We start from the raw sequence: 12,856 nt of genomic DNA on the forward strand, positions 1-12,856 counted from the left end.
GTATGATATCTGAAACAAGGTATAACTGTATTGAAGGCAAATATGAAGTACCCCAAAGTATAAACAAACTTTTATTTCCTGGTAATTTAAGGGTTATTGCTTCTGGGCCAAGCATCCTTAATTCTGAAAAGAAATACAAGGTTGTCATAAATCAATATGAAGTAAGATTCCCTAAAGATAAAAATGAGCAGCCTTGCCTGGAATGAATTACTCCAATATCTTAATATAGCAAGCTGACCCAGTTCTTGGGTGCTTGTCAAAATCAAAGCTTGAAAGTCTTGTATGGATCCTGTTTTCTCATAGTTTCTTGTTTAGGAATGTGCCATGATTGTACATCTCGTCCTCTACTTTCATCTGCCAGCCATAAAAGCAAGAGTAAGGGTTCTCTAAAACTCATAATGGAAGTAAGTTTCCCGTATTAAAAATTTTTCAGGTTGATTTCTATGGCAATGCTATAGGATTAGTAACACTGGTTTTTATGTGATTTTTACTCCTGGTGTGGACTTTCCAAAAGGAGTTGCCCATTTTGTCACTTACTATGTAAATTACCTTTTGTAGTATTTAGTTGTATGAGAGATTAAGCATAATGATCTAAACCTTTAATAAACTTTAATGCCGAAGAATCTTAATATGGGAATGTAAGGTTATGTTAGTTTATTGATGGAATTATTTGCATAGAACTGAAAAATGAATATTCCTTCTGAGAATAAACCTAGTCATTACTAAACATCATTGAAAATGATGGAATTTAAGTTTCTCTTCATTTCAATGGGATTTAGTAATAACAGTTTCTTAGTGGGAAAAATTGTTAATACTGTCAGAGTAAGAATACAGAATTTTAGCAATACAGTAGATTCGGACTACTGCTTGAAAAGCAGATTTGAAGAATTTATGTCAATAGACCTGATTATCCAAATTGAAACAAAGGTGGTGTGGTGAAGAATGGAATATATAGACAGTGGCTTATAATATCACTCATTAGCAACTGGCAGTGTCATTAATCAACTTCCCAGCAATGTTGTTAGTCACCTGGCTGTCACTGCTCAAAGCAACAGTATGTGAGCTGCAGCTGAGCAGTTCTGTATCCTACAGGCTTCTGTCTTGAACTGCCACCCTTGGCCTGAATTATAATTTGTCCCTTCCCTGTAACTTCACATTCTTTTTAGCATGCAATTGCCATCTGGATATATGAAATCTTTATGATAGATGATTCTGTTAATAGAAGAATAAATTAACTAAACATTAGTTACTTGGAGAAGAAGCTGCTATCATAATTCAAAATAGGCTTTTATACAGGAAAGGTGATGATGTAATTAAATAACATTCTATAGAATATTGGGCTAGTATAAAAAAAGAACAGTAAATACATGATGTATAGTTAATGCAGGGACGCGGTGGCGCTGCGGGTTAAACCGCTGAGCTGCCGATCGGAAGGTCGGCGGTTCGAAACCGCGTGGCGGGGTGAGCTCCCGTTGCTCGTCCCAGCTCCTGCTCACCTAGCAGTTCGAAAACATGCAAATGTGAGTAGATCAATAGGTACCGTTTCGGCAGGAAGGTAACGGCGTTCCGAGTCGTCATGCTGGCCACATGACCCGGAAGTGTCTATGACAACGCCGGCTCCATGGCTTAGAAACGGAGATGAGCACCGCCCCCTAGAGTCGGATTCGACTGGACTTTACATCAAGGGAAACCTTTACCTTTACCTATAGTTAATGCAGTTTTACTTTAATAAATTGCTGCCTTAAATTGAAGCATCCCATGTTGCTAGAAAACAAAAATTAATTCCGTTAGGGTCAATGTAACTTTTCCCCTGTATTGTAGCCATGCTCCTGGGCACAATTTCAGCCTCATTACAATGGACTAAAGTAAAAAATCTCCCTTCATGCATGTTTCTGATAACATGTTCCTTTGCAATTAAAACCAGATATTGTATATAAACTGCATATTACCTATTTAAATAATTATGGTACTGGTTCTTGTTACGAAGATTTCCAGTTTTGATTCTTTGGTTATAATGAAACATTTCCATGAAAATATATTTAGGAGTCCTATGTTTGGCTCTGCCTTATGTTTTGCATTCAGCAACCAGAGGTGTTTTGGAATCCAGCTTAACTCCTTGCATTAAGATGTGGAAATAGAAAAACATTGTCTTTTAATTACAGAGACTAACTTCTGTTTATATTAAGGGAGGATTAAATTCTCTGGGTGCCCATTGGGTGTGCTCAGATCCTATTCTAGATCAAACAATGACTGTGCTCACATGACATGCTTAATCACAAGTCAGTCAACTACATTTTGGATTCACAACAATTGTGTGAATCCAAACTCTTGTCAAATGTGGTTGTGTGTTATGTGAAACCCCCCCTCCACTGGCTTCATTCAGTAAACTAGGGTTCAGAATTCTGTAAACACAGTCTGTGTGTCATGGTAATCTTGGTTCCAGTCCAGTTTTTACATAAAGCAGAGAGAAAGGGAATGAGTTAATACGGATGGACTACCTATTTGATTAGGACTGAGGAAATCCAGTTCAAATCCACCCTAAGCTGTAGAACCTAACTGGATGACTTTGGGCCACTTAACTCCCAACTTAAACTCCTAGAGAAAAAGTAGAATGAAAATCTAATAAATAGTTTTTAAAATAGCTATATTTTAAAAGTGATTATTTGAGACTTCTGGCATAAGTGGTCTTCCTTTCTAGCCGCTTGCTCCTTGGGGAGAAGGAGAGTAGAAAATTGGTTACTACTTGCGGGCGAGGGGGAGGAGAATGAAATGGAAAATATACTTTGTTTTCAACCTGAAACAAACCATCTCATTCTGGAACTTCTACCAAACTTGCAGATTGGTCACAATTTCACAGAAACAAAACCCAGAATGCTTTGACTGTGGTTTCAGCTGAAACAAAAACCAGAGAGAAATTGGAGTGATTTTATGGGCCAACTAGGTCTAGGTTGGTATCTGTCAACCCTTGGCCCCCACTTCTGCCCAGCCTGCTTGCCCTTGATCTCCCTGGCCCCTCCCTTTCCTCCCTGCTCTCCTGTCCTCAGCCACCACTGCCAGTGCCAATGTCCACAGACCTGTCACAAAGGAAATTACTTTGTTTTGCCTTTTCCCCACCACAGCATCTCTGTCCAGAACACCTAGGTTTTGGTCCAGACTGTGAAAAAAAGAGTTCCATTTTGTTCCATATAAAGGCCCAAACACCTGAAACACACATATTTCGATTTGGGCACAGATTGCCCCCCAAAGGGTTCTTCTGTGCCCAGAATCACTTATGGAAGGAATTACCCTAGGTATGACTCATATGCGACATCAGTATGGTTTGATAGGTCATTTCCTAATTGTAAAATGCTTTGAATTTCTTATCCTGGGAAGCAGTGGGCAGACATAATAAACCAAGAGAAATTAGGCACCATTTTGAGCCTATTGGGCATATCTGGGGCAAAGAAGGTATCTGTAAATCCTCTAGTGTTGGTAGCACATGGCTTACTGCTGCTCAAGAGCATGCAGCTTTTGTCTCCTCAAACTTTTTCTACCCATGATGTAGAATATGAAGCTTCACAAACCTTTCCTTGGTGTATTGGGGACAAAAAATCTGAATCAATGACATGATCTAAGCCCTGCCCTTTTTACATGCATTGCCTGTAAAGGGTATGCATATAAAAGGGTGGGCTTTTGATTGCACAGTTGTGGCCATCATCTTGACTTATTTGACACACACGTGGACACCCCTCTGTGTGGTCTAGTATTGTGGTTCCAGTTAGTGACAAAGAGATGGCTTCAGTTCAACACACATGCACATTCCTTCTGCCCTGACTCTTATTATACACTTTGAAAGCAATTGGCTTGGACTCCTCCAGTTATGTGAGTGGCTACAGGTAGTCCTCACTTAACAACCATTCATTTAGTGAAGGTTCAAACTTAAATGGTGATGAAAAAAACGACTTACGACAGGTCCTCACACAACTGTTGCAGTATCCCCACGGTCATGTGTTCATGATTTGGGAGCATGGCAACTGGTTTGCATTTATGACTGTCGTAGCATTCCATGGTCATGTGATTGCCATTTTCAACCTTCCTGGCTGGTTTCTGGCAAGTAAAATCAATGGGAAACTTCATGATTCGCTTAATGACCACGTGATTCACTTAACAGTGATTTGCTTAACTGCCACAAAAAAGGTCATAAAATCAGGTTGGATTCACTTAATGACTGCTTCACTTAGCAACTGAAATTCCAGTCTCAATTGTGGTCGTTAAGTGAGAACTACCTGTACATACCTGGGGTGGAGGAGATAGGTACTTGAATTCCTAAATTAGCCTCCTCCAATCTGGCTGCCGTAGTATCCCCCCCTTGGGTGTACAGTGCCAGACAGATGTGAAAATGGCTAAATGCTTCAAAACTGGTCCATTGAAGTATACAAATGCAATACCAGTAGCAAAAGAACTAAAATTCAGAAAACTGACAATAGTTAACAGGCCTCGGGTATGCATTCATGATCTTGCAAAAACAACCCCCCCCCACCAAAAAATAAAAGTTGAATAGGAAATACAGCAATGATGATCTAACATTGGGATGTCATTGGTTTCTCACCCTTAGCTTCTCAGCATTTGGAGATTTCTTCTGAAGAGCATTTTTGTAAGAGCTGTTCTTACAGCATGGCGCAAGTAAAATAATTGGAGTGGTAAATGACTACTGAATTTTGGAATACATTTCTTGGTAGAAAATGTAGTTCAAAAAGGCCTTTAAAATGAAGATGAAAAGCTATACACACATGCAACTGTAACCATTACCTTATTTGGCAAAATGTGAACTCCCCTGCTTCTAAAACTGAAAATGTGAGGAAGGAATATTTGGTTGAGTGGGTGGTCTTCCATTTTCCAGATTTTTTTTTAGTGGTCCTTGATTGCAGAATGTTTGAGAAACACTTGCATACACCAACCATTTTCATTCTCCAACCACAGTCACCCACAGAATTTGTCCTGCACACAAATTGTCCTCCAAGGAGAAATTGATAGAGATGGGATAAGAAGAAGGATGATTGCACTGGGAAGGGAAGATCAAAACTGAATGATGGCAGGAAGAAGGAAGTGGACAGGGAAGGACAGAAACCTATCAAGAGGAAAGCCAATATAATTGTTACAAAAGGAATGACATTCACTGGGCAAAAATTCCATTCCAAGAAGTAGCAGTTGCGCATCCTACTATTGCCTTTGTTTTCAACAACTACCAGAGAATGTACGACACCCCCAGTACATACATATACATGCACACACAGTTCACAGGAAATTTATTGGGGGGGGGGGCTTCAAATACATCTCTAAAGCTTCTACATGGACTCCTATTTTATAGCATAAAATCTCTTGTACTGTGCCAAAGGCAGCTACCACAAACACACCACCTCAGTTTCAGCATGCTTTATTTACAACATATGATTCAAAGGGTTTTGCTTTCTTGAAAGATTATTAAACAAGGGGAGAAAATAAGTTAATACATCACACACTTAAAATTTTCCTTCATAGATAACATTACACCCCATGTAAGACTTCATTTAAGACTTGAGACAAATTTCAATAAAATATATCCACAGCCATATTTATAAACAAAATAACACAATTCAAGATTCCCACCCATCTACATGAACGTACTGGGGTGGGGGGCAGATTTGGTTATGATCCCTGGGTACACATGATGAATGGAATGCAAGCTTGACTGCGTCACTATTGTGCCATTCAGAAGCATAGACAACACATGCTGGGGTTATATATGCTGCCTTTGAAAGAATGAACTTGACCCTCACATCAGGAAACATTTGGTATCACAATCCATACATCCGACCACAGGATGAAAAGTGCTTATCATGCGCTATAAATGCACTTGTGTATACACTTAATGGAAACAAGTCTCCATGCCATCAATAGTTTTCCTTCCATTTCAAACAATGAACATGTTTCAATTAAATATAGTGCAAATCAAACATTTAGGAGCAAAACAGGCAGATTCACCATTATGCACACCACTTTTTTTCTTTTGAATGGCCTTACTACATATCCACCAGAATTCCATCTCTTAGCACACCACTCAAGACAGTTACATCTAAGATTGGAGAATGACAGGTTCATGACGGAGAGAATTCAAGGCCAACAGGCAGCAGCCACGGAGCAATGCTCCAAAACTGAAGATTGGAATCGTTCCTCCTCTCCTAGTACTAAACATCCACATGATTGTTGGCACAATGGGGGCACCAATGGCCAACAGATCTATGAGGAAGTTGCTGCTCCAATACCTTCTTACGATGCTTCCCTCAGACAACTTTGTGACATTCCCAAGGGTTTTGGTGTGATAATCTATGAAATCCAGTTCTTTCATGACTCGGTTTTTGTAGTATCGAGAATCCATGGCACTGTGCATGGATTCCAATGGTGATAAAAGGATAGCAGAATTTGGATCACTTGGTGTCAAGTCCACAAGCAAGTCTGTGATATTTTCAGGACAAGACACACTGGATTCTACCAAAACTGGCGATGGGCTGATTGGACAACCGTCTTGTGCTTTGAATATGTTCTGAATCAGCTGCTCCATGCCTGATCTGTATAGCAACACATCAGCCTGAATAGCTTGTTCCACTGCTTCACTGTGATTGTCATCCTCTCCTTGGGAGTTTGCTAGGCTTTGTACAAGATCCAGATGGTTGAAAGTAGAGGATGTAAAAAGAGCTGGGTGACCAAATTCAGGTGTGGTAGCAAACATGGTTTCTTCAAAAATGTCATTCCCATTAGCGACATCATCACTGAGCAGTACACCACTATCTGCCATATCCTCCATAGAATGGTTCTCTGTAAGCATGCTGTCTGCCATCTTGGAATAAGTTGTACTCATTGTGAAAGACTTGTCAGGTGACTCACATCCATATTCTAAACTCTGATCCTCACGAGAAGAGCCGTTCTGGGCCATTTCCATGCTTTGAAGCAAAGACTCCAGTTTCTTGTTCTGGATGTTGATGTCCACAAAATACTTCTGAATCCCTTTGTCTTTCTCAGCCAAGCTATTTTTCATAGTTTCAATAACCTGCTTGAGTTGTTTAATTTCCTTCCGTGCTTCTTTCAAGGCAAGCTGGGCCTCCACACGATGACATTCTTCTTCAATCCAGTCATCCCGCATGCGCGCCAGTTGAGATTTAAGTTCCTTGATTTCACTTTCTCTAAGGGGGGAAAAAACATCCTATGAGCAAGTTATGCTCTTTTGAAGTTCCAAACTGTGAGGGCAAAGTGGTGATGATTGATGGGCAAGCTGTATGACAGTGGAGAGGTATTTCTTTCGATATATTTTGTTTTGTTTCAGGACAGGATAATATAGATCGTATGGCAAGTGGTTTTTACAGTCAACACAAACTTTTTTCTAAGCTGCTATTTGCCCTAACTGTAAAGCAAGCAAGTCATATACATGTATTTTTCCTCCCAATATTTCCTTGTAACCTCCCTTTCCTGTGGGTGCATTTCACTTGACAAAACTACCTATTCCACTGCAGCTGTAGGTTATACTACAGTTTTGATCATCTCTTTTTTTCCTGTAAAGTAGAATTAGAAAGGGTGATTTTCACTAGGAAACAGTAACTAGGAGTGATTAATGGTTTCCTATACAATGCATACAAGTTTCAGATCTGTAAATCTATCTCAAATATAAGTCCATCTAAATCTCGATGAACTGTATCAGGAATAGGCAACCTGATATCCTTCAGATATTCTGGACAAGAATTCCCACAATACTTTATTTTAGGAAGTTGAAGTAAGAGTTGAAGTAAGAGTTGAAGTGCAAAACATCTGGAGGGCACCAGATTGCTTATTCCTGGTTTGCGGCAGTAGATCAACCAGAGGTCTTTGGTCTATCCCAACATTTATCTGGAGATGCTACAAATCCAGGACTTTCTGAGTGAAAAAAAAGTATCTGTCCTATGTAGATTTTCCTTTCCCTTCCAAAATTGTCTATCTGTCTATCCATCTATGGTTACTTACTCTCCCAGAACATTGTTTAGAAGATCTACAGTTTAGGTTTATAATGTACATCTGTCTAGATAATGGAAAATAGCCTAACCATGAACCTCCAAACAAGCCTTCTAGTATCTGTTTCTAGCCAGAACGTTTACCTTTCTTGAAGTCTGCTCTCTGATTCCTTCAATTTTGTTTTCAGGTGCCTCACTGTCACTTCCTTTTGTTGGAGAGGGGTGAGGTACTGCTCTGGACTGGGTGGCTTAATCCCATGATTCTCACCACAAGAGTTGTATCGTGCTGGCCGCCTGCAGTAGGGAAAACTTTGTTATGCTTGCTGAGGTGTGTTGCATTCTGTGCAGGTGATTCTAATTGCAATCCTATATGCATTTACCTCAGAGTAAGCCCCACTTAACTGGTTGCTTCTTTTATGAAGATCTCTCTCTCTCTCTCTCTCACACACACACATACACACCTATAATAACTGTCAAATTATTTTGGTAGTTGTTCAAGAACTTCTGTTACTCTGTGAGGCCTTCTTCTGAGTAGATTGCATAGGATTTAATGCCAGGGTGGGTTAAAACAATTCTTGAAATCTGAATTAAATCTTTGGGAGGTAGCAGGTCAATTCTAAACACTTTCCAATAAGGAATTGGCTTCCACAGAAAGGCCGTGTTTCCCCTTCTTGTTATTTTTTAAAAAAATAAAAGCTTTGCCTTAAGCACACCAAAATTACCTTATTCAGATCTTAAATGTCCAATAGCTCAACTAGCCCAAAGCTAAGCCATATACCGCATGCTGTATAATAGTATCTACAATCTATGTACTTCTTGCAACTGATTAACAGTCCCAGGGCTAATCATACTGAAGGCAGAAGCCATGCAGTTGCCTCTGGTAAAAACTTCAGAACAAGCAACCACATGAACAGGTCAAGTAGGGGCACAGATAAAAGAACTTAAGAGCGCTCCACACAATGGAATTTCTTTCTGAAGCAGATGCAGGTCAAAGGAATGGGAAATGGTGTTGGATTACATCCCTTCACACAGGAGATGGATTCAGAAGGAAAGAAAAATAGTTAACAGAGACATTAAGTTAGGAATGTGACCTCTGAAAGATTCCTTCTTCTCAGGGAAGGAAAAAAAAAGAGCTTGTCCAAATGCTCAAAACAAGCAACTTGAACATCAAGAGATTCCAGGAACCTGCAATTATGTGCCCTGGAGACACTCCAGTGGCAGCTAGAGATGAAGGGGTTTAAAGATAGGGGAAGTGGTGGGATGGCAGGGAGATAAAGATTATGGAAAAGCTCACTTGCCTAAAAATGGGGCTGTTATCATTTCCCTTGTATGAGCTGGAATTGCTGCTGCTGGCTGAAGAAGCACCATAATTCTGATGGGGATTAATTGGACTCAACTGATTTTTGCACAGCATCGACAAGAAGTCCTTCTCGCGGGCCGTGGTTGGAGGGCTGGACCCAGACTTGTAAGGCAAGGAACCATGATTCCGTCCATGAGGCCCCCGGCTAGAAGAGACAACAGTGTCAACAATGGGTTACAATATGTCATATAAAAGAAGACATGAAGTTGTGATAGTTTCTGCTGATTATCTTTGACATTAATTAACAAGACCTATTTGGGTCAATTAAATCATGAGGCCAATTAACCAGGTGGCATATTTATTTAAAATAACTTGTTTATTTTGAATCAATGTAGTTAGCAGAGACATTTATCCTTTTTCACTTAAGGAAGAATTCTTCTTTCAAGATGACACCTGCAGATCTTCTAAAGGTATCCATTTCTTCTGAGCTACTGTTTTGTTCATGCACAAATGTATGCCAATTAACTCAAATATCAGTACTGACTAATTGAGCCAGTCCATGAGACTTCTACAATATATCAACTTTTCTTTTTAACGCTTGTAAATGTAGATGAGAACCAGGTTGGTGTAGTGGTTAAGGCACTGGGCTAGAAACCAGGAGGCCATGAGTTCTAGTTCCGCCTGAGGCACAAAACCAGCTGGGTGACCTTGGGCCAGTTACTGTCTCTCAGCCCTAGGAAGGAGGCAATGGCAAACCACTTCTGAAAAACCATGCCAAGAAAACTGCAGGGACTCGTCCAGGCAGTTTCTGAGAATTGGACACAATTGAATGGATTAAAAAAAAATGTAGATACTCAATGTTCCCACTTTGTGGTTGCAAGTGCAGCATTAGTAATTGATCTAGAGTTAATATGGTATAACTGAAAGAGTTTTGGATCTGGAGCAAAGACATCAGGGTTCAAATCTCTGCTTGGTTGTGAATGGCACCTGGGCAACTCACAGGCTGTTTTTACATGCCACAAACTGAGGTTTTACAAAGTACATTTTGGAAAGCAGACCACCACCTGAAATGTAAATATCTTCATCATGCGTGAAGGGAGCGTAGGATGAAAGTTGACTTCATGCCTTTTAAATTGCCCTCCTTGTTGAATAAACAATGCAGTAAGGAACAGTTTACCTGTGTAGACTCCCCAGGGATTTTAAAATGGCAGTCAGGGTGTTCCTCTCTGAAACCAGTACAATTTCAGAATTTTCTGACTGCGACTTTCCAAATTGTGTGAGCACCAATGCAAGACTGCCAATTTGTCACACAGCAATTTCACACAGCACTGCTGAAATCTTGTGAAAAGTTAAAAAAGTTTTACATTATTGTTTTGGAATGCCTTGCAGTGGTTTAGTGGGGCACCGACGCCCAAAATAGGTAGATTTATTTATGCATTTAATAATTCAATTTATATTCCACCTTTCTGTTTGTGTGAATTGGTAAAGAATTAACAATTAACAATTAAAATATACAAATATAAAACATAACAGGAAACATAATGCAATTAAAATCAAAATTAAACCTTAAAAACAGCATCATTCCAATAATCAAAGGCTTGGCAAAAAGAAGTGCATTTTTGCCATTTTTCCATATTTTCTAGAAAAAAGTAGGCTTTTCCTATTAATATCTGGAGAAGTTGGATGAAGAGAATGCAACAAAAGTATCCTGGCCTTTAGTCATAACCATTCTCTGCTCACCCTGCAATGCTTTAAACAAGTAGGTTGGGCTAATATGTAAAGTCAAACTATGGTTTAGAGCAGTGTTTCTCAGTCTCAGCGACTTTAAGACCTGTGGACTTCAACTCCCAGCATGCTGGCTGGGGAATTCTGGGAGTTGATGTCCACAGGTCTTAAAGTTGCTGAGATTGAGAAACATTGGTTTAGAGTTACTTGCCTGTTTTTATTTAATATTTGATCTAAATTACATTGTGCAGAGGTTACAGGACACTAAGCCATGATTGTAACCATCCACGGTCCCTTCAGGCACCATGTCAAACTGTAACCATACTTTCACTGTTTTCTTCTAATGACTGCAAACCTAAGTTCAAAGGTAGGAGACCTTGAATTCTTATATACATACATACAACATATATACGTACATACATAGTAAAAGTACATTTATTTATTTTTTTAAAAAAATGTTTGATTTCTAAGCACATTTCATAACAACAACAACATGGCATTGGACTGGTCATCAGCCATACCAACATTGCTTTGACCACTAGTTGGAGAATCTATTCACAAATAAATGTTTGTGACTTAGTATTATGGTAGGACTTTAATGTGAACACTGAACAAGTTACACAGGTCTGTTAAGAGGGGTGTGTGTGTGTGTGCACGCATACACATCTAATAATTAAAACTGTATGTTCTGAAGTATAAAAATAAGCTGACAAATAATCGGCAGAACGCCTGGATGAGAAGTCAGCAGCCAGGAAGCAGAAAGCTCTTAATTTAGGATCTCTTTGAATTGGTTTCCTCCACCCATTGTGAGGAACAATTTATATCATCCAGATGGTGGCATGGCTGTGTGGCACAGAAGCATCTCAAGACAGAGGTTGGTGGCTTTGTTCCCATTTGTTTCAAGAAAGCGGGGGACGAGGGGAGGAAGGGAAGAACAGGACACAGCATTGCCATTACGCTGAATGAATCTCTTCCCCTCATGGTGGAAAAAAAAGCCACACTTACAATTTTAAACTAGCAAGAAAATAGTGTCTCTGTTTTGCATACATGGCATGGCCAAGATATTTTTGGCAGGCAATGTTTACCTCATTGGGTGAAAGGCTCTATTTGAAAGGATACAATACAGGACTTCGATGGAAATGTAAAAGCCTAACGCTGTGTTTTCCTTGCTTGGCTTTCTTGCTGAACTAATTCATTGCTGGGGTTTGTTATCATGATAAACAGCTTCAACTCAAACATCCAGAATATAATTTTTTCTAAGAGAAAGAAGGATTGGAATGGAAGCTGCCAAGTTATTCATGTAATTTAAATGAATTCAATTCTCACCGTGAAAGGATTTTGTTAGAAAGAGGGAAAATAATCACCACAACTTGCACTTGGCCAGAATGTAGTGAAAACACTACATTCATAGTGTGTTTAAATCTAAAACAGACCATCGGCAGCTGAAAGAAGTAACTCTTGCCCATGAAACTGAAACATTCAACAAATTAATGCAATATGTAACATCCAGCAGCCAACACACTAGAAAAGTAAAACATCCCTTGAGCTGAGCTTGGAAAGATCCATGAAGTCTTCTTGACAACAATATGGACGTTGCTTTCCTTTGACCTCTTTCGGGATGCTTTTCAACTTCTTAGTTTAGCACTTGGATGGGACACTACCAAGACATCCAGGGCTGCAAGCTAAACTGGGAAGTTGAAAAAGATCCTGAAAGAAGGCAGAGAAAAACATATTCCATACAGTTATCAAGAAAACCTCACGGACATACCACCAGGTCCACCTGCTTAACTTTTTGAGGCCAGATATGACCAGCTGGGTGATACCACTTTGCTTGGCA

The 12,856-nt window shown here is 39.6% G+C and overlaps 1 protein-coding gene across 2 annotated transcripts in view; it reads right to left on the bottom strand.

Moving 5' to 3' along the window:
- Window positions 1-5,294: 5,294 nt before the first annotated feature.
- Window positions 5,295-12,856, bottom strand: part of SYBU (syntabulin) — a 39,616-nt gene continuing 32,054 nt past the window's right edge. For both annotated transcript variants that reach the window (XM_063299604.1, XM_063299606.1), the window contains 3 exons: window positions 9,293-9,499; window positions 8,139-8,288; window positions 5,295-7,196 (listed from right to left, as the gene is read on the bottom strand). In XM_063299604.1, coding sequence (XP_063155674.1) covers window positions 6,092-7,196; window positions 8,139-8,288; window positions 9,293-9,499 — 1,462 coding nt within the window. In that variant the 3' untranslated portion in view covers window positions 5,295-6,091. The remainder of the gene's footprint in view (window positions 7,197-8,138; window positions 8,289-9,292; window positions 9,500-12,856) is intronic.

The sequence above is a fragment of the Candoia aspera genome, chromosome 3, assembly GCF_035149785.1.
Source record: "Candoia aspera isolate rCanAsp1 chromosome 3, rCanAsp1.hap2, whole genome shotgun sequence".
Taxonomy (NCBI): domain Eukaryota; kingdom Metazoa; phylum Chordata; class Lepidosauria; order Squamata; family Boidae; genus Candoia; species Candoia aspera.